Source organism: Zea mays, chromosome 9 (assembly GCF_902167145.1).
Source record: "Zea mays cultivar B73 chromosome 9, Zm-B73-REFERENCE-NAM-5.0, whole genome shotgun sequence".
Lineage (NCBI taxonomy): Eukaryota > Viridiplantae > Streptophyta > Magnoliopsida > Poales > Poaceae > Zea > Zea mays.
The window spans coordinates 10675315-10696769 of NC_050104.1; the positions used below are offsets into that span (position 1 = coordinate 10675315).

At 52.7% G+C, this 21455-nt stretch overlaps 2 protein-coding genes and 1 long non-coding RNA gene across 4 annotated transcripts; all 3 read right to left on the minus strand.

Annotated features, from left to right (window-relative positions):
• Window positions 1-1660: 1660 nt before the first annotated feature.
• LOC100275489 (uncharacterized) lies at window positions 1661-3744 on the minus strand. Its single transcript, NM_001149551.2, has 3 exons — window positions 3429-3744; window positions 3241-3326; window positions 1661-2553 (listed from the first exon to the last, which is right to left on the minus strand). The coding sequence occupies exons 1-3, from the start codon at window positions 3639-3641 to the stop codon at window positions 2097-2099; spliced, it is 756 nt and encodes a 251-aa protein (NP_001143023.1). The 5' UTR covers window positions 3642-3744; the 3' UTR covers window positions 1661-2096.
• A 7109-nt stretch (window positions 3745-10853) lies between these two features.
• LOC100273728 (uncharacterized) lies at window positions 10854-15412 on the minus strand. Of its 2 annotated transcripts, XM_035962154.1 has the most exons (6): window positions 14603-15412; window positions 12463-14481; window positions 12175-12367; window positions 11880-12073; window positions 11640-11798; window positions 10854-11545 (listed from the first exon to the last, which is right to left on the minus strand). In XM_035962154.1, the coding sequence occupies exons 2-6, from the start codon at window positions 14169-14171 to the stop codon at window positions 11203-11205; spliced, it is 2598 nt and encodes an 865-aa protein (XP_035818047.1). In that variant the 5' UTR covers window positions 14172-14481; window positions 14603-15412; the 3' UTR covers window positions 10854-11202. The 2 variants fall into 2 exon arrangements, with proteins under 2 accessions (XP_035818047.1, NP_001371297.1); NM_001384368.1 differs by lacking the exon at window positions 14603-15412 and having other exon boundaries at window positions 10863-11545; window positions 12463-14272.
• LOC100278015 (uncharacterized) lies at window positions 14916-15880 on the minus strand. The gene is made up of 2 exons (NR_169218.1): window positions 15688-15880; window positions 14916-15595 (listed from the first exon to the last, which is right to left on the minus strand). It is a non-coding gene; the product is annotated as an uncharacterized lncRNA (long non-coding RNA).
• Between the last annotated feature and the right edge of the window lie 5575 nt (window positions 15881-21455).

A 21455-nucleotide genomic window follows, 5' to 3' on the forward strand; every position in this document is an offset into this window, starting at 1 on the left:
CAGCGCGGTGCAGCTGCTCTGGACCGCGTCCAAGCGGCGGCTTCGCGGGAGCTTGTCGTACACAGCGGCGCATGCGACCACGTAAGACTGCTTTTAGAGGTCGAACTGACGGTCGCCAAACTTCTTCTCGTCATCGATGAGCGACGACAACGCGAATGCCTCTTGCTCATGGAGTTTGTTCGGGGTTTGAAGTAGGAAACATGGATTCATGCTTGGCGTTGGTTTATGAAAATGACTCACAAGTCTGATCCATGGAAAAAAATATTACGAAGAAAAAATTTCACACATGCAAAAAAGGGAATTTAAGTATAATGCATTATTCAAACAAAAGAAATAGCATGCAAAGCTCTTCTTTAAATAATATTACCTCCATCCAAAAATATAATTCAAGAATATCGGTGATACTTATCTACTACTACGCATTGTGCAATGGTAGCAAGTGAGCTTGGAGAGAGATGTAGTAGATGTGTTTCCTGTCATAGATGTAGACATAAACACATATAGGTGCGTGCCCGTGCGTTGCAACGGAAACATTTAATATCCTGATAACTTATGAACAAATGTGTGTTATACTGTTATGTGAAAATGTTTCGTAATTAATTTGTGATCCTAGCCATACATAAATTTTGTTATTTCAATCTAACTATTTCATCACTACATTGCAACCAACAGTACCATGCAGACTTCTATACATGATAGCTGAATGCACGTGCATTGCAACGGGAATATATAATACCAGTATACTACGATAACTTATATACAAAATATGTGTTATACCGTTATGAGAAAATGTTTCATAATCAATTTGTGATTCTGGCCATACATAAATTTTGTTATTTATAATCTATCTGTTTCACCACTACATTGCAACCATCAGTATCATGCAGACTTTGATATATATCACGATTTGTATGGTCTCATTATTGGAGAGCACGTTTCACACATACCGGAAGAAATTCTCTCGTACATCGTTAGTCATTGGACACGTACCACCATACGCTTTTGCTTAAACAAAAAGGTAAGTGTATATTTGCAAGACTAATGGTCAAACATCGTATAACCACAAAGTTAGAATACTATATTAATATATTAAATAAATTAATCCAATAGACATAGATTAACCCAATTAACATAGGATAAATAAATATCTAATTATAAAAGTATGAAAGATCAGGGGCCAAGCTATAAATGTTTCCCTATTTTCTTTATTTTTAAACTAAAAATCAATTTCTAAACTCATTTTCCCTATTTTCTTTATTTCCTGGACTGCGTCCCAAATTCCAGAAAGATCAGGGGCCAAGCTATAAATGTTTTTCTAGACTCAGTGAGCATACAGAGTGGACGGTGGGTTAAACACAAAAGACGTTTTAGTTAAAGTTGTACACAATTCAACATGAGTTATGTTGGCTAGAGGATGGAAGGCTAGGCATTCTACTCAATAGATCCGAGGTTCGATTTCTAGGCATTAATGGTTTAATTTTTTTTTCTGCGTGGAAAACTGGTGTGCGGGATTGGACGGCTGAGATCGCAGAATGGCATAACACAAAAAGCCAGGACCGACAACCAACACTACAGTACTGCTGCTGCCACTGTACCGGGTTAGCAAAATACAGTAGTTTTGATGAGGAAACAAAAAAACAAAAGAGGGAACATGTGGGGGGAATTCGAAAAGGTGTGCCCGCCCGTAGCGTTATTGATTGATTGATTGCATGAATCCCAGCTTGCAGTTCTCCGTTTCTCTACATTTTTTCATGCTCGCCGCCTCCAGCAATTTTTTACACCCCCCAAGTTGCACCGATGAATGATACAAGTTGCGCGGAACTAACTCGCATATGTGTATTGTATATATATATAGCCGCAATAATTCTGGCACGGCGTCGGTCGGCAGCAGAGACAGAGAGCGAGAGACCCACCACGCCACGAACGCCGGGTCGCTTCACTGTGCGTCCATGCCATGCCACCGCCGACATCCAAACTCCCACGAAACGCGGCGGGCGAGGGTTCACATCGCCCGACGAGCGACGACCACCACCGCCACCCACACCGATCGGACGATACGAAAGAGTTCCGCAGTCCCGACCCGCCTAGCTAGCCTGCTAGCAGCCCGGCAGGCTGGGGCCCTCGGCCTTGGGCAGCGGCGGCGCCGTGGCGATGGCGGCGGCGGCCCCGTGCTCGGTGCGCCCGAGCCGGCCCACGCCGCCGGCGGCGGCGCCACGGGCCAAGGCGGCACCCGCCGCGGTCCGCGTGCGGCCCTTGCCGAGGTGGTGCTCGCAGAGCGAGTAGCCGACCAGCGTCGGCTGGCTGCACCGCCACCCGCGCCCGTTCACGCGGCTGCACCGCGACCCCTCCAGCAGCACCGCGGGGCCGCGCCGCTTCTTGCCGGCGGCCTGCTGCTGCTTCCTCCCCTCGTCCTTGGAGGCCGCCGCCACGGCCACGGGCGGCGCCGGCGCCGGCGCGGCGGGATGCACGGAGCCGTTGCTCGTCTCCCGTCGTGCCTCCGCCTCCGCCTTCACCGCCGCCGCCGCCGGATCGTAGCCGTTCACCGCACTGATTCTGCAGAGCGCAAACACATGTCCGCCCGTACGGGAGTGGTGATTCCAATGCGAGCCACGTAGACAAGACGTAGGTAAGTAATGTTATTGATATGAATGAATAGTTCAGTTCTGGTGGTGGTGGTGGTAACGTGTGCCGCGCGGGCGAGATCACGCGTGGGTGCAATGCAAGTGCAACCAAGACCGCTAGGCGCTGCTAATAGGCTTCGCTGTGATCGACAACAAGTAGGCAGCACCCCCAAAGTGTCGAGCAGCGACCAAAGCCAAGAGGGGTCGGCCGGCCGTCGGCATGGGGGCATGGGCATGGGCTAGGGGAGCAGAGCAGGAATCATGTCATGCGCCGGATGGATCATGGTCATGGTCATGGCCATGGGAGGACGTGCCCACACTACACTACACTACACTACAGCTACAGGGGTGTTTTGTCTGACACTGGCTGACTGCAGTGGGGAGGACAGGTGGTGCACTAAAATAAAACTGGATCGACCCATGGACTCCCTCCCTCCCTACCTCATGGGTCAAGCTGGCATGGCATGGCATCGCATCGCACACTATGGAACAGTACAGCTGAGCAGGTACTGAGGAAGGAGATCAAAAGCAGGAGAACCTATCGTGCCGTCAGAATTAGCAAAGTTGCTACCATTCTCTCTTCTTTCCGTGTGCAGCTGCTTATATATAATCCGCGTACCTCATGCGGCCATCAGCAGCGCCACGCGGTGCGCCCAAGCTCCTGCCGCCGCGATCCACCACCAGCACGGCCGCCGCATTGTCGTCCTGCGGAGTCGGCAGCCACGGGAGAGCAACAACGGCCTCAGCTAGATCTAGCTAGTCACCATCTCCTCCATGAACCCGGTCCTTGGAAACACACAGACATACCTGCGGCAATGCCATGCGCCTGCTGGCTCCAGATTCGTGCGCGAGATCCGCGCTCGCACGCAGCATCCTGGCCTCGCGATCCTCGTCCTCGCCCTCGCCCTCGCCTGCCAGCAGCCACCCGCGGTTCCTCGCGGCATTCGGCGGCGGGATCTGCGGCGCGGTGGATGCGGCCAGATCTGAGGCGGCGGGCTGCGGCCGCCGCCTGATCCTCATGGGCGACAGGCAGAGAGGGGAGAGGAGGCCTGGATGGGAGAGAGAGAGAGAGAGGAGAGAGGGGAGGGGCAGGCAGCCGGGTAAGGGTGGAGTGGAGATGGAGATGGAGATTTGGGGGGGATGGTGCAAATTAAAGTGCGAGGGCTTTTGGTTCCGCCTTGCCTTTTATGCCGCCTCCCTCATGCTTCCGCATTTATTTATGGGGATGCAGATGCAGTGATGAGTTTTAGAATAGTGCTAGACGGTGCAGTTTTCGGCACTGCCTGCTGCCTGCTGGCTTGGCCTTGGCTTAGCCGGGCGGGCAAGACATGCGATGCGCGCGCCCCGCAACAGCGAGCACCGGACGCCGTCGCCCGGGCCCTCGGATCAGGCAGGAACCGGAGGCGGACGGCCTGGAGCTGCGGCGCATGTTAAAGCTTGGCGAAATTTATTCGCCGTTTTTTAACAGAAATCACACAGCGTTTTGAATACTAGACTAGATTATCCAAACAAAGCCGCATGAGTTGGAGAAACAGTCAGATCAGGGGTGGGGCGGGGGCGGTGGTTTAGTCAGACGGAGCAGTGGCGAAGTACTGGGGGGGCGGGGGCGAACAGGGGAGTAAAGCGAAGGTTGGGGCGCTGTCAGGGGGGAGCATGTGTGGTCGACGCGTCCAGCTTTTGGGCAGCAGGGAGGAAAGGAAGAAGCCCAGTGGCAGTGACGACGACGGATCATTTCGACTCGCCGGGCGGGCACTGGACGGTCAGTTGGCGCCCCATATATAGACGCCGCCGCGTCGTGGGGGGCATTTCCGTCCCGGTGCTAGCAGGCTCGCTCGACCCATGGCGCGGCTGGATCTGGATCCGTCCAGATTTGCACAGTTTGCATGGCTGGGCTAACGGATCGAGCCGAAGGAGGGCACGGAACACGGCAAGATTGCCGCTCTGGTGCTTGCGTTGCGAACTGGCATCTCTCCGTCCCAGACTCCCAAGTACAGCGTGAATACCTGCCATTTGCCAATGCCGCACGGCACGAGGGAGGAGGAGCGGACGATATGGGCCAAATTAAGGAGCTGCGCAGAAGAGGCCCTTCGTGGGCTGAGGCCTGAGGCACACTGCTCCTTGGGCCCATTGACATGCTACAGAGTCAGAAAGCATTCAGCACGAACAGCTCGCAGATCATCGAAGCATATTAGGATGAAGAACAGCTTCGAGCCATTCGGTAAGACACTTAGACACAGCTCTCAAATCGCCGGCACGATCGAACAGCTTGCTAGAATCAGTGCATCTAGCGGCATTTAAGTAACCATTTTTAAACTTTTAAATTCTTCTCTCTATAGTAGGCTAAACCCTTCTTCTCTTTTATAGTAGGAAATACTTATCATAAATCTGCACTCAATCGCATTTTTGATCGGCAAAAAAAACGAAATATCTTAGTTTTATACCTTTGCTTTAAGCACATATTTTTTGTTTTTTCTTCTTCTTTATTTTGTTATGTTCAGCACTTATGGTCATCACCGTCCTTTTTTTTATGTGTTGGAAACTGAACCCATACCCTAACCAGGGATGGGGAGTAGTATTAATAGAGTAGTAACTGGGCCAGGCCCATTACAGAGAGGGGTGAGACGGTAATTACAACTCAAACCCTAGACTCCTAGACGGGTAGTCTAACACCCCCCCGCAGTCACAACTCTATCCTGTACAGATGTTGAGACTGGATCGAAAGTCTAGAAATACACTCGACGGTAGGCCCTTGGTGAAGATGTCGGCGAACTGCAGCGTGGTGGGGACGCTGAGAACACGAACGTCACCGGCAGCGACACGCTCGCGGACGAAGTGAAGGTCGATCTCGACGTGCTTCGTGCGCTGATGCTGCACGGGGTTGGTGGAGAGGTAGACCGCACTGACGTTGTCGCAGTAGACGAGTGTGGCGCGCTGAAGAGGACTGTGAAGCTCGTGGAGGAGCTGGCGCAGCCAGGAGGCCTCGGCCACACCGTTTGCCACGGCACGGTACTCGGCCTCAGCGCTGGAGCGAGAGACGACGGGCTGCCGCTTGGCGGCCCAAGAGACGAGGTTGGCGCCCAGGAACACGGCGTAGCCGGAGGTGGACCGGCGCGTGTCAGGACAGCCAGCCCAGTCAGCGTCGGTGTAGACCACGAGCTCCGACGTCGGGGATGGGCGGAGTAGGAGGCCGTAGTCGAGGGAGCCGCGGAGGTAGCGTAGAATCCGCTTGAGCGCAGTGAGATGGGGCTCCCGCGGAGTGTGCATATGCAGGCACACCTGCTGGACAGCGTAAGCGATGTCGGGCCTGGAGAACGTGAGGTACTGGAGCGCGCCGGTGAGGCTCCGGTATGACGTCGCGTCGGCGACCGGAGGCCCGTCGTCCTCAGAGAGCTTCGCCTGAGTGTCGACAGGCGTGGAGCAGGGCTTGCAGTCAGACATGCCAGCCCGCTCCAGGATGTCGATGGCGTACTGGCGCTGGTGGAGGAAGAGACCCTGAGGCCGACGTTCGGCGGTGATGCCGAGGAAGTGGTGGAGGGGCCCCAGGTCCTTCATCGCGAACTCCCGCTGGAGGGCGACGATCGTGCGGTGTAGAAGGTCGGCGGTGGATGCCGTGAGCACAATGTCGTCGACGTAGAGCAGGAGATAGACGGTGTCGTCGCCGCGCCGGTAGATGAACAGGGACGTGTCCGACTTGGCCTCGACGAAGCCGATGGAGGCTAGGTAGGAGGCAAAGCGACTGTACCAAGCCCGTGGCGCCTGCTTGAGGCCGTACAGGGACCTGTTCAGCCGGCAAACCAGATCCGGACGGTCAGCGTCGACGAAGCCGGTGGGCTGGCTGCAGTAGACAGTCTCCGTCAGAGTGCCATGGAGGAAGGCATTCTTGACATCGAGCTGATGGATCGCCCAGTCGCGGGAGAGGGCGAGGGAGAGGACGGCGCGAACAGTGGCGAACTTGACGACAGGGCTGAAGGTCTCGTCGTAGTCCACTCCGGGGCGCTGGGTGAAGCCCCGAAGGACCCAACGGGCCTTGTAGCGGTCGAGGGAGCCGTCCGAGGTCAGCTTGTGGCGAAATAGCCACTTGCCGGTGACCACGTTGGTGCCTGGTGGACGCGGCACCAGGTCCCAGGTGTGGTTGGCCAAGAGGGCCGCGTACTCCTCCTCCATAGCACGACGCCAATGTGGGTCGGCGAGGGCAGTGCGAACGGAGGAGGGTACCGGGGAAGCGTCGGGTGGAGTGCTAGTCGTAGTAGCTGCCAGTATTAGCCGGTCGACGGGGCGGAGAACGCCAGCAGCGCGCCGAGTCACCATCGGATGGACGTGCCCGGGGTCGCGGTGGATGGCGACCGGGTGGTATACGGACGACTCGGAGTGAATCGCCGGGACGTCGGGAGCGGCTGGTGGGGCCGGCTCACGGCGGTGATAGACGACGGCGGGGTCGGCGAATCGGGCCGCGCTCGTTGACGGGCCCGAGTCGGGGGGCGCCGATGTAGTGGCGTGGCCGCGGCGATGGTAGACGAGGGCGGGGTTGGCGAATCGAGCCGGAGTCGACGGGGCCGCGCGTGGCGCAGGCGGGGTCGGCGGGGCCGCGCGTGGCGTGGGCAGGATCGGCGGGACCGCGCGTGGCGCAGGCGGGGTCGACGGGGCCGCGCGTGGCGCGGACGGGGTCGACGGGGCCGCGCGTGGCGCGGACGGGGTCGACGGGGCCGCGCGTGGCGCGGAAGAGGTCGTGGGGGCCGCACGAGGAGCAGGTAACGGCGCAAGACGGGGAGCCGGAGGTGGGGGAGGAATCGGATCGGACTCGAGGAGGGAGTCAAGATCGGTGGGTGGGGTGGAGCTAGCAAGGGGAAACACATCTTCATCAAAGATGACATGACGAGAGATGATGATGCGGTGGGAGGTGAGGTCCAGACACCGGTACCCCTTATGGTCAGGGGAGTAGCCAAGGAATAGACAGCGGGTGGAGCGAGGAGAAAGCTTATGTGGAGCGGTAGCGGAAGTGTTAGGGTAGTAGGCACAGCCGAACACGCGAAGGTGGTCATAGGAAGGGGTTGTGCCGTATAGGGCGAAGTGAGGGGTAGGGTGGCGTACCGCCTTCGAGGGAAGACGGTTCAGGAGGTGGGTGGCAGTGTGCAGGGCCTCTGCCCAGTAGGTGGCAGGGAGAGACGCCTGAAAGAGAAGGCAGCGGATCATGTTGGTGGTGGTGCGAATCATGCGCTCGGCCCGGCCGTTCTGAGCAGAGGTGTAGGGACACGAGAGACGCAACTGGACGCCGTGAGTGAGGAAGAAAGAGCGGGAGGCGTTGTTGTCGAACTCGCGGCCATTGTCGCACTGCAGGGCACGGACCGGGCGCCAGAACTGGGTGGATACCCAGGCGAAAAAGTGAGTGAGGGTGGTAAACGTGTCGGACTTCAGCCGAAGGGGGAAAGTCCAAAGGAAATGGGAGTAGTCATCGAGAATGACCAGGTAGTATTTGTAGCCGGAGAGGCTAAGGACAGGAGATGTCCAGAGATCACAGTGGACAAGATCAAAGGCCTGGACAGCCCTGGATGTGGAAGTAGAAAAAGGAAGACGGGAGTGGCGGCCGAGCTGACAAGCATGACAGAGGCGCTCAGAAGAGCCCCGAGTGTATGATATGTCGGAGTGGCCGGAAAGCTGGGACATGACGTCAGGTCCAGGGTGCCCGAGGCGACGGTGCCAAATGGCGGAGGAGGTGGTGGTAGTGGCAAGAGCATGTGAAGTGGTGGTAGTAGTAGGTACAGGAGATGAGGCTACTCTGGTGTGGGGATTGGAGGGCAAGTGAAGAGAATAGAGGGGGCCGGAGCTGTCACAGCGAGCGAGCACAGCATGTGTGGGAAGGTGGCGTATGGTGAGGCCCCAGGGGTCGAACTCCATAGAGCACTGGTTGTCACTAGTGAAGCGACGAACCGAGAGGAGGGGATGAGTTAGTCCGGGAGCAACAAGGACGTCGTTAAGGCAGAATGGTCCTGGAAGAGCCGATGTACCTACTGAGGTGACCGGGAGGGTGGAACCGTTGCCGACGACGATGGAGGTAGGATGTGAGGGGTGGGGTGGATGGGAGTGGAGTAACGAAGTAGTGGTGGGGGTAGTGTGGAAGGAGGCCCCAGAGTCAACCACCCAATCGGTGGTGGTCCGGGGAGGTGGAAGTGGCGAAGGTACGTTGTGAGCGGAGAGGGCCAAAGAAGGTGCCCCGACAGAGGCACTAGGAAGGGAGGGAGATGACACGGGCTCAACCGCTAGGGAGGCGATCGCAGCACGTGGGAAGACAAGCGGTCCAGGCACGTGACGGCCCGCCTGAGGGTGGACCTCGACGCAGTCCCGAAGAATAGGGTTCCAGACGGGATCAAAGGACACGAACATGCCCCGGATGAGCTGACCGTCGTGGAGGAGGACACGCACCGTCACGAGAGCGGCGGGCGAGGTAAAGCTCATGGCGACCGGTGCAGGCCTGCGCAAGGAGGCGTGGACTGGACAGCCGGGCGCGGAACAGCAGAGGCGGCTGAGTGCTCGGCGTCGGGCGTCCACAGCACGGGACAGCAGGGGCGCTGCGTGACGCGGAACAGCAGGGGCGCGGGACCACCGGACGGGTGCTCCTAGACGGGTGAAGCAGGGAGGAGAAGGCTGCCGAGCAGTGGGGAAGAACCGGCGACCGGAGGTGGCCGGCGGCTGGTAGGGGAAGGGGAGCTCGTGTGGGACGCCACTCCCCTGGCCGGATCTCGCCCTGCTCGCCCCTGTTCGGATGCCCAGGCCTCTGCGCGGCTGGAGGAGGGAGCCTCGGCCGTCGGCGGGGGTAGGGGCGGCTGCGTCCTGGTCCGGTAAGGCGAGGGGCGGCGTCGGGGCGCCGGATCGGCAGGCGGTGCAGCGGCCTGGGCCGGTCGCGGACGCCTGGGCAGGAGCGGTGGCGCGCCTGGGTGCGGACCGCTGCTCGGTCGCGGGCCGCTGGGCGTCGGGCCGTATGAGCAGGGGCGGGTGCACGGGGGCTCTGGCGGTGGCCGGCCTGGTGTAGACGGGCGCGCCGTCGGGGTCGCGGGCTGGGGAGGGGCGACGGGATGCGTGGGGAAGACCGGAGGTGGGACGTCGGGCGCCGCACCCAGGGGGAAGGCCGGCGGCGGCGGACGTGCATGGGCAGGGGACCGGCGGTGGAGCCGGCGGCTGGGAGGGAGAGGAGGGAGGTCGGCGGTGGGCGCAGACGCTGGCTGGGTGCCGGCGGCCGACGCAGGGGAGAGGAGGGAGAGGGACCGGCGGCAGGGGCCGGCGGCGCAGGGGAGATGAGCCCCTGGCGGCTGCGCAGGGGAGAGGATGCCCCTGGCGGCTGTAGGACAGGAAACAGAAAACCTAAACCTAGACTGATGATACCATGTTGGAAACTGAACCCATACCCTAACCAGGGATGGGGAGTAGTATTAATAGAGTAGTAACTGGGCCAGGCCCATTACAGAGAGGGGTGAGACGGTAATTACAACCCAAACCCTAGACTCCTAGACGGGTAGTCTAACATTATGGTTGTCAATCTTGCTAACCTTAAAATATAATTAACCTATCTCATTCACGTTACTTTAAGGTAAAGGTCAGTTCACGTTGTCTCAGCTACCAAAACTGCATATATATGAAGTTTTTCACGAAGCTTCCATACCTGTGTGCCAACATTTTAAATTTATAGCGGTTAAAAAAAATTAGACAATAGACCACCATAGCTGCAGACCCTGGCTATGCCACTACTCGTAATAAAAGTCGTAAGGTCAAACGGTTAGGACTTGTTTCAATTTACATGTATAGTCTTGATCCACATGTATTGGAGTGGGTTAAGGCCTTGTTCGTTTCCATCGGATTGTACCTGTAATCGTTCCAGCTAATCAAAGTTTATATAAATTAGAGATGCAATCCGGTCAGGAATCGTTCCGACCCATCAATCCGGCAGAAACGAACAAGGCCTAACAGGGAATTTAGTTTAAAATTCACACTAACCAACCCAACCCTGACACACATGGATTGAGGTGGATACATCACCCTTAGTACTGCATCCTCCCACTATCACATCCACCCCCTACCCCAAAAAAAGGTACTACAAATTATGCAATTCACACAACCAAACACCCCCATCAATCCATCAGCCTTCTTTCCTGCTTAACTGTAATGAAAGTCTATACCATAGGAACCTTGATTATCAGAAACATACATGAGAGCAGGTAGAGAATCACAGAAGACACAGGGGCATCTATATCATCACATCTATACTATTCTTCATATTATTTCAGATTACCGATAGACATGAACTTTACAATATGATGTCCCAGAAACCTCTACTGAGGAATTTATGTGGGTATTGGGAGGTAGCCCTAACTGAGGAATTCATCAGCTGGCTGGCAGCCGCAGTTGCAATCTATAGAGAGACAAAATACTGTAGAAGCCACGGCCGGATTAAAGCCGCAGCGAACAAGCCGGGATTTAAGAAAATCCTCGGTCTCATGTCGACTTTACTTCGACCACCGTGTTGACTATTATCCATTTATCCTAGAAAACAACAGATCATATACAGGCACACAGCAAAAAACCGCAGTTGCCTTTATTGTTGGCGCATTTGATGCTGCTTGATCAGAAGTTGAGCATAAACCAGTTCATTCCAGGAATCTGGTACTCCAGGGAGGCACCAGTGGCTGCAGTCCTGAAATCTTTCGGGCGATCTCCTCTCCTCGTCAGTCAGGTTCTGCTTGCGGTAGATGGAAGGGTGTGCATCCTTTCTGTAGTCAGCCATTCTCGTTATGTTCAAGTAAACGACCGGAGTTTTCATCTTGTGGATCACGTCCTCCAGGATGCTCATCTTTGGTGGGTAGGTTGAAAGGTACTGATCGTTGGTTATTGGTTTACTCTCCTTGTCACAGCCACCGCCTGAATTCCATTGTCCGCCACTGCAGAGTGACGATGCAAAGCAAAAAAAATTATTCAGTCGACCAAGATGAAATATATCATGTGGTAAATTGCAATAGAAAAGGCGATGCACACCTGAAATGAGATGCTGAGTAGCCTCTGAATAACACCAGAGTTTTTCTGGGGTTAACATTGGCATCGATCCACTTGGACCAGGTGAGAAGAGCTTTATGAAAGGCATCCATGACATTCAGCTCATTATACACATGGTTACCTTCTTGATAGTAGTCCTTCCTGTGACACATGAAATCTGCCATCAGTGTTTAAGCAAGAATGAAATGGAGATGCTTGTTCAACCAAAGAACAAGGTGATACCCAAGAGCAGTTTTCTCATGTGTCCACCAATGCCCCGTATTGAAAATGATAAAGTCTGCATCCTTGTACTTCAATGACGATTGCTCTACCAGATCAAGCCTGAGAGTTTCCTTTTTCTTTCCACTGCTCACTTGCATCTCCCATTCCTGGACTAGGAATGGGGAGCGGAAGAACTCCACGCTGCAGTTATAGTCCTGGATTACAGGAGTAGAAAAGGCAATTAGGAAACATACTAATTAGTTAAATCAACCAACATGTGCACAGTGTAGAATCTGAACTTTCAAGACTATAATACCGTGAAAAGGAAAGAGTATGAGCCTTCCGTCTTAAACTCGCGCCTGCCAGATGCCTCAAAAACCTTCCTCTTGTCTTTGACAGAATTTCTCAAAATACACACAAGGGATTCCCACATGTTCCTATTGAGCGAATCACCAACGAACACCAGTCTTTTTCCTCTCAGCCTCTCCAACATATCGGTTGGGTTCAATCTGAAATGACACAAACATGAACTTGACAAATTACAAACCAAGATTGAAATGAAATAATTAAAACCATTGCATTGTTCCAGTAACCTTATCCTCACCTTGGGATACTGCATCCACTGGGTTGCCAGCGGAGCTTCTGGTAAGCTAGATCTCGCCGACCGTTGAGGTAGCAGTCGAAGGGCTCATCAATGTGAGGACACGATCCCTCAGGGTAGAGAGGGTATGAGTCATCCCTAACCCAATTCCCACTAAACATATCGCAACTAGCCATTTCCTTGTACCAATCACCTTTCTTATTTCCACCAGAACCACCATCCTGTGTTATTGATGACCTGCTACCCTTGCTGTTATTTCCAGATTTTGAGGAGTTTACTTGGGCCGAATGGTTCTCTGATGAACCAGCACTGCCCTGAGCAGCAGCATTTCCTTTCGGATTATTCACTGTACCACTGCTCCCGCCGGGAGCAACTTGGCTCCAGGTCTGTTCCGGGTTCTTCACTGGGGGGGATGCTCCAACTGTGTTGTTGTTCCTGGGAGAACCAACATCTTTCTGCCCTACCGATGCCGGACTCCCAGTTTGATTAACAGTTGGAACAACACTCACGTTTCTCTTACTACCCTCAACTTCGCCATCTCCTGCAATGCTCTTTGCCGGACTAGAACTTCCAGGTGATTTATGGCTTGCATCTCCACTTCCACTGTCTGGTTGAGCATCTGTCGTCACAACCTTTGCACCTTTACTCTTCTCGAAACCAGAACTTACATCTGATTGATGGCTTGCATCTCCATTTCGATTTCCTGGCTGGGCATCTGAACCTTTATTCAGATCAACCATGGTACCTGTGCCGTTTCCAGAAGACCCCCTGCTCCCTGCCCCAACAGCATCTCCAGGATGAGGCTTTACAGTGCTTCTATTTCCAGCATCCGAACCACTGCCTGAAACGACACTTCCACTCCCTGCCAGATTATTAGAAGATCCGGTGCTCAAATCTACCTTCCCCAAGCTACCACTCCCAGCAGAACTATTGGTTGAAACATCACTTGCAACTTTGGCCTCAGCTCTGACAGTGCTGCCATGTCCGGTAGCAGCATTGCTCAGGGCTCCGCTTCCATTTCCCGACTGCTTATTAGACCCATTAACGCTATTCTCGCGGACCTCCGCGGCGGTTCCATGCACGGCTGAACTACTGGCCGGGGATCCACTGCCGCCTTCTGTAGAAACGCCTCCGTCGCTTCGTTTATTCAGATCCACCGCGTCGTTCGGAGCACCGACACCTGAGGCGGAACTGTTCGTTGGAGCTGCGCCTCCGCCAATTCCAGTGCCTGGCAAATGGACTGCCGGAGGTACACTCCGAGCGCCCGCATTGCCGATCGGAGCGCCGCCTCCAGTTCCCAGCTGCTTACTAGACCCAGCCTTGGCAGAGCTGATGCTTTCCGCCGCGCTCCCAACTTGCACAGTGCTCGCATCACGGGTCACCTGGCCACCGCCTCCGCCCGATCCGCCGAACGTGACGCGCAGCGGCTCTGGCGAGGGGGCGGGCGAGTCGGCGGGCAAGATGGACGAGAAGAGGCTGGAAATCTGCGAGCGGTACGGCGCCGTGGACGCGTACACTCCGCCGAACCACGAGGCGCCGGCGCCCGCGGAGGGAGGCGAGGCGAAGGCGACGTAGGCGGTGAACGCGGCGAAGGCAAAGGCGACCGCGTACAGCGTCAGCCTCGTGCGGCGCCGCGAGCGGCCTCCGAGAGGGCTGAGGGGGCCGGCGTCGGCGCACACCAGGCCGCCGCTCTGCTTCCACATGCTCTTCATGCCGGCCAGCCGCTGCGGCGCGGGGCTACGGTGTGCCGCGCTCCGGGATGGGGAGCGCGGCGAGTGGAGGACGCGGAAGCGACTAGAAAGCGAGACTGGCCGTGGTGGTGGTGGGCTGTTGGCAATTGAGGTGAGATGGCGAGTGGTTTGAGGAAGCTTTTGGGGAGGAAGGGGGTGGTGGGCCTGGTGGCTATAGGAATTTTGGGTGCCAAAAACTAACAAACCCACTACAAATCCGTTTAGATTTTGTCGACTGATGGTAACGGCCTGACGGGATCAAAGAGGTCAGCGGAGAAACAGCAAACTTGCGCTGGTCAAAATAACAGGGAAGCCGGAAGCGGTATTAGAGCAACTCAAAAGAAAATGCAAACCTTCTCCAAAGTAGATACTCCATCTGTCAAATAAATGATAATGAATATAGACATACATACCGTTGTTATTGTGTCATGCTTAATAGAGTGTTCTTTCTTGGAGGCTTCTTGTTGGAGCACGGTTCACCAAATATACCATCATACATTGCTTCTCCCTGAACTCTCTAGGCACACTCTTCCTCTTCTACACCAATATACGTAGGGATGTAAATGGTACAGATGTTATCCATCTGTATTCGAATTCAATCCATCTAAAAAGGCTAAGATTCGATCTGTATTTAAGTGTGGGTATTCAGTATCCGCTTTATATCCATATCCATATACTCAAAGTTGGGTATTTAAGATGCTGATATCCATTTAAATCTTATTCAATACAATTCGATAATATCCTTATTCGAGAGAAAATATGGATACAAATATGGAACGAGTAGTATCCGTTCGTATCCGATCCGATTACACCCCTAGTGTATGATTATGGTGCTCTATGACACCATTTTGTTGTGGTATGTATGGCGTCGTGGTGAAGTGCTTTACTCTTTTGTGCCGAGCTCAGTGCCTGAAAATTGAGGTGTTCATAGCAAACATGCCATAGCAGTGAGCGCTCGATGCCAAACACATTGCAGAATCCATCCTCAACCACAATCTTGCAGCCCCCTCCTCCAATTGACCTAGACTAACAATGTTGCTCTTCAATTTTGGAATAAAGTAGACTTCAACGAGCACCTTATAGCTCTTTGTCTTGGTCTAGAGCATCATAAAGCCAATACCCTCAATCTCAACGAGTGATCCATCGCCAAAACGCATTGTGTCGCGCACAGATATGTTGAGTGGCGCGAGCGCCTCGAGACACCCTTTCATGTGATTGCTAGCCCCTGTGTCAAGGACCCATACATTGTTGCCTTTGTCGTGATCAGTAGGGAACATCTTCTTCTCATTAAGATGCATAACTTGATCAGCCATGCACACCCTGGATGTCATGACGTCGAGCGACCTCGTCTCGATGTGCATGGCATTAATTGTGGACAACATGAGCACCAGATGTTCTAGCTCCGCCTGCATGTGACCATAGATACCATAATTTCAGCATGTTGCCACTTACATTCTTGCTTCTAGTGACCATAGATACCATAATTTCAGCATCTTACCTTCCGTCTTGGCGTTCCCTTGGACATCACCTTGACGACAGGATCCTTCTTGTCACTACGTCCGATGTGGGCTCACGAAACTGTCGTAGAATATACACTGAGCCTCGGTACCAATTGTTGACGCCGGTTGTCGAATGCATAGCTCAATGGCGATCGGCAACACAGGGATCGCGCCCATGATGTCACCCACTCCCTTACACACACGAATACATGAGAATGGGGCTACCAAAGCGTTGCGGCTTCTTTGGTTTCGTCTGTGTTCTCTTATTATGGTGTTTACGGGGTCTGAGACCCACGATCCCCCCGCCATGCGCGCTCACGCCGCGTCATGTCCGTCTAAAGCGCGAGAACATTTCATGCACAACACGCCGGTGGCCACTCCTGACCGCACATCATGGTTCTGGCTTCTATACCGCTCGTTCTCACATGCAGCTAGCTAAAAATAGTCAAGCAAAGATGCAGTACCTAAATACAGAAAATAGATTGCAAATTGTGCACGGGATTAACTAGCTGCAGACTTATATCTGCATTAATTCATGAACACGTATAGCTTTTTTCGGAACCCTGTATGATGACATGTTTTAACTTGTATGAAGAAGAGTTCGCCGTGACAAATTAGCTATCAAGTAGATTGATCCTTGTTCCTTAACCCAGAAGTTGTTGTTGCTAGCCGTTCTGTGCCTCTTAAGCAACAGCAGGAAGCTTCCTTCCATTATTTGTAAGGCTCTGTTTTAAACCTCTAAAACTAATAGTTGGCGGCTAAAATTAGTTGAGAGGTTTTTAGAACAAGCTAGTTAATAGACTAACTAATTGTTAGTTATAACTTTTAAATAGTTATTAGTTATTAACTGCTCCAACCTAGCTAGAATCAGCTAATACACTACCGGATTCGCAGGCTTTGCCGAGTGCCCGAAGCACTCGGCAAAGCCTTTGCCGAGTGTCGCACTCGGCAAAGAAGGCTCGGCACATAGTGCATCGGCAAAGACTTCTTTGCCGAGTGTTTTTTCTCGGGCACTCGGCAAAGAGGTTTGGCGAGTGCCAGAGAGCACTCGGCAAAGAAAAGCAGCCGTTACGGCGCCGGGTGACGGAGACGGTGGCTTTGCCGAGTGTCCCTGGGGACACTCGGCAAAGTAGTTATCTTTGCCAAATGTTTGCCCGGCAACACTCGGCAAAGGATCCATCTTTGCCGAGAGCCACCGAAGACACTCGGTAAAGAACCCGTCAGGGAGGGTCCCCATGTCAGGTTCTTTGCCGAGTGTTAGGTCTGGCACTCGGCAAAGCGTGCTTCTTTGCCGAGTGTCAGCGACATTACACTCGGCAAAGAACCTATGCCGGTGGCCAGGTCTTGGTTCTTTGCCGAGTGTTATGGCCTGGACACTCGGCAAAGCGCCTCTTTGCCGAGTGCAACACTCGGCAAAGTGACCAGTATGCACCTTTTTTATTTGTTTTTTGTATTCCATCCATACAAACAAAAGATATCACATATATATCACATATATACATCACAGATATCATCACAAACATAAATAGCCAACACAAACATAAATATACATCACAAACATAAGTGTTCAACATTTCAATCCCAACACAAACATGTCTCATACGTCTCAATCTACTAACGATTGAAAACTCTGTTATAATTGTCCAAAAATGATACATGTAGGTCTACATAGTGTAGGAACATACCACAAAAAGTTTGGGGGCAAAAACAAAAAAAATAAAAAAGTACTTTGCCGAGTGTCTAGAGAAGACACTCGGCAAAGAAGCCTCTTTGCCGAGTGCCAACCGTCGGCTCTCGGCAAAGACTGACGGCCGTCAGCTTTGGGACGGCCGCTGACGGCCCTTTGCCGAGCACCTTCTTTGCCGAGTGTTTGACACTCGGCAAACATGTCTTTGCCGAGTGGGGTCCTGTGCCGAGTGTCCAGCACTCGGTAAAGAGGCTTGTTGCCGAGAGCCTAACTTTACCGAGTGCGGCTCTCAGCAAAGCCTTCTTTGCCGAGTGCCCGAAAAAAGACACTCGGCAAAGAGGCCGACACTCGGCAAAGCCTCGGATTCCGGTAGTGATAGCTTATTAGCTGACCAGCTGGAGGTGAGGTTTGAACCACACCCTGATGGAAGAAAGGTGAGAGATACTGGACGAAGATATCTAACCTTATAACATTTAATATAAATTGTACATATGTATATATGATTTTTTGTAAAATAAAAAAATAATTGTGTCGAGTCGGGCCAGCGCTACGGGCTAAGGCTACGGCCCAACCACCGCACGGGGCTCGTGCTGGGTTGGCCCAGGCACTATTAAATGGGTCGTGCCTTGGGTTGGCTCGCCAGACACGACCCAGTTGACCATCTATACCTCCGCACGATAATGATGGTCCTCACCTCAGTTGTCACCACCCCGTTCATCATTCTACTTCTTTTCTCTCTCCCCGCATGCCTCCACATTCGCGCCACCCCATTCTCGGCAGAGGGCGTAGGAGCAGGTGCTCCTCCCCGTATTCGTCCAGCACCAGCCCCGACACCGACTCACGCAGTGGCTATTGCACGTCCACGAGGACGTTTCACATCATGCGTGCACCATCGTTTTCGTCGTTGTCAGACGTCCCGTTCGTCTTATCGGCTTTCGCCCTGTTCTTCCTCCCCAACCTGCTGCCTCTGACCACGGTTGCAGCCGCGAGCCGACCGACGCTCGTCGACGCGGGTAGGGGGCGAGTCGGTCATGCTTCTGGCCTTTCTCTGTGCGTGTCGTCGAGGAGGACATGGTGGCGCCTGCCACACTTAGGTTATCTTGGCGGTGAGGAGTCCAGGTCTGAGTAATTGAACAACCAAGGCTCGTAGCGTGGCAGCAGTCGGCATATGCTACGGAGTTGGTGGTGTGTTGTGTCGCTTCGGCGGGTCTAGGGCTGGGAAGACACTCGCATTGTCTCGCCCTTCTCGGACTGACGTCTAGTGCGTGTGCCTCTCGGTTTGAAGCTGCTCCGGCTGAGCTTCTTTCTCCGCTTGCGTGCTCTCTTCCTATATATCTAGCGGTATACTACCTATGTCGTCTCCAGATGCCCAGATCTTCGTCGTGTCCTTCTCCGGCAACGAACAACCCGCCTCTTTCCTTCCACTCCTGCTCTACGAAACCTTGAAAGTGGGGGAGGCGAGGGATGAGGTCTCTGATTTGCTGCTTATAGCATCCGTGCGTTTATAAAAAATATTATGTGAAGACATGAAACAATCAATAAAAAATCTTGAGATCATTTTTGTGGGTAATTTACGTGGGTATTGTTATGAGCCGTCGCAACGTACAGACAACCGACTAGCGTGCCTTAATGTATCTTGAGTAAGGCTCCTTCGGCGAGCTTATTATAAAAGAAACAGAGGAGTTTGTATAACGGACAGGAAGGTATGACGATTGGATTTCAGACAGCTCTTTTGTTTCTTCACGAAGGCGGAAGGCCCCTAGCTCTTCTGTCTTCATCAAGTTAGATTCCGTTCCATGCTTGAGAGCAGCTTTGGTCTTTTTCTATCTTCATCAAGGCGGAAGGCTAGTGTAATGCTGTTACTCTCTAGATCACTAAATGCATTGACAAAGGGACGTCTCCTATTTGCTTGCCTGCCAATCTTGCACCGGCAGCTGCAGCCCAGGCCAAAATCACCACCATCGGCTACCCAACCAATTACACCGTGTGTATGTGAACTTAATTATATAATTTGTCGGTTGAAAACCTGTCTTTAATTAGTCTAATTTTTTACCTAGCTATGGACCATCTGGTTACTGCTACCGTGTACATGCATGTGGAAGCTCCAGTCTAAACGTTGTACGAGCTGGATCGGAGCTGTGGATTTCAAGAATCTTCTCGGATAACGCCTTGTCTGCGCTGTGTGTTCAACATGCATGCATGCCCCAAGCGCAAAGTCTCTCGATGGAAACATTCTTCAGTTTTTGCGAGTCACATGCACCCCAAAACCAGTGACCCTATCTATAGCTTATGCTCTGTTGGCCTGATACAGTTGTGCTCCGACTCCTTTCGGTGTGCAGTAGCTTTCAGAGATTCGTATTCGCAAACGCGATGGGTTTGCTTGCCCAGTTTGTGACGACTATCTCCTCTATTATAATTCTGGTCGAACATGCATGATTGTTTTCCAAATGTTAGTAATGAGTTGGTGCATGGTTGGTCACGTAGTTTATTGAGCATTCCTAGGAGAAAGTGCTCGGCGGCTTGCTGCGGCTGCAATCCGGCTGCGGCTGCGGCTTCTACAGTATTTTTCTCTCTATGGATTGCAGCTGCAGTAGTCCAAACAGCTGCAACAGTGTCGGCTTGTAGCCAGCCGAACACGCCCAGGCTACTAGATGGATGGATGCATGCAGATCCATGGAGCACGGTCGAAGCAAGGCAAGGCCATGGTGGCGCTTTAATCCGCTTTGCAAAGCATGGCACTTGAAATTGTAAAGGTAGTAAAAGAAGGCAAGCATGCAAAGCGGCGCACGATAAACCTGATCGTGTTCCCCACCCCCACTCGACCAACTTTGACCTGACCCGTCCGAAAAAAATCTGATCTGACCCGATCTGATCAATGCAACGTAGTTTTTTACCTGTAACAATCCATAGCCTAGAACGGGCCGTGATTTTTGACCCAAAACCCGTCCCAACCCGAAAAAACCTAACCCAAAGCCAAAATATCCAACCCAACCCGAAAAAACCTGACCCGAGGCGTCGAATCAAGAGGCACGGGCCAACCCAACCTGACCCGACACTATGTACGAATCGAGCGTGGGCCAAAATATCCAACCCAACCCACGGTCCGATCTTGATCCGATTCGAACCTGACCTGACCCGACGTTTGAATAAGTCTACGTGCGATCTACTAGCACCATGCATTGTATGCATGCAGTGTGTGTGCCGTCCATCATCATAAGAATTATTCGCCGAGTGTTACGCTCGGCGAAGAACGACACTCGACAAAGTCCCTCTTTGCCGAGTGCAAAATACTCGGCATACAAAGTCGCTCGGCAAAGGCCGATTTGTCGAACGTCCGTCTCTCGGCACACCATGGCACTTGGTAAAGGACCATTAGCAGCCATCTACAACTAGGGATGACAATGGATGTGATTTATCCGCGTGCCCGCGGATAAAAAACCCGTTGGGCACAGTTTTGGGTACGATCATGTACCCGTGGATACGGATACGGGTACCCGTGAACACTCGACAAAGTTTATTTATTTTTTCTTTTTTCCCAACTTTTTTGTGGTGTGTTCCTATATTATCTGGGTCTACATGTTCAATTTTGGCACATTTATCAAAGTGTTTGTTATAGCTGTTACATTTAGTTCATTTAATTGAATTTCTTCGGATAATTTAAATTTGAATTGCATGTCACTCGAAAAATGGAAAACATTGAATGCAAAAATAATATTCATATTATGTAGCATAAGTTACGCCTCATTCAGGAACAAACCAGAAATTTCGAACTTGCAATCCAGTTGTTTTAAAATTGTATAAAACACAAACAAAGTCAGAAAAGTATGAAACTTGTCGATATGTCATGATATCATATGTAGAGGCCGCGATAAAAAATTACAGTGTTTCGTGAAAGTTGTCATGTACTTTATGTATAAACCTAGTCGCCCTCTGTAGAAGTTTCATGATTTCATGTGAAGGGCGCCTATGTTTGTACATATAGTGCCATATCCGGTGGGTTATCTGGTGCCACACTAGACATGTCCAGTAGACACTGGACACCATGGTGCTCAACTAAAAACTGTAAAGTAAACATAAGCT

Excerpts from the sequence above, each read along its gene's own strand:
- LOC100275489 (NM_001149551.2), bottom strand. The coding sequence starts at position 3,641 with ATGAGGATCAGGCGGCGGCCGCAGCCCGCCGCCTCAGATCTGGCCGCA. Across the intron at positions 3,327-3,428 it reads GGCGCATGGCATTGCCGCAG|GACGACAATGCGGCGGCCGT; the intron begins GTATGTCTGTGT and ends CCGACTCCGCAG. Across the intron at positions 2,554-3,240 it reads GCTGCTGATGGCCGCATGAG|AATCAGTGCGGTGAACGGCT; the intron begins GTACGCGGATTA and ends TGCGCTCTGCAG.
- LOC100273728 (XM_035962154.1), bottom strand. The coding sequence starts at position 14,171 with ATGAAGAGCATGTGGAAGCAGAGCGGCGGCCTGGTGTGCGCCGACGCC. Across the intron at positions 12,368-12,462 it reads AGTGGATGCAGTATCCCAAG|ATTGAACCCAACCGATATGT; the intron begins GTGAGGATAAGG and ends GTGTCATTTCAG. Across the intron at positions 12,074-12,174 it reads CATACTCTTTCCTTTTCACG|GACTATAACTGCAGCGTGGA; the intron begins GTATTATAGTCT and ends CCTGTAATCCAG.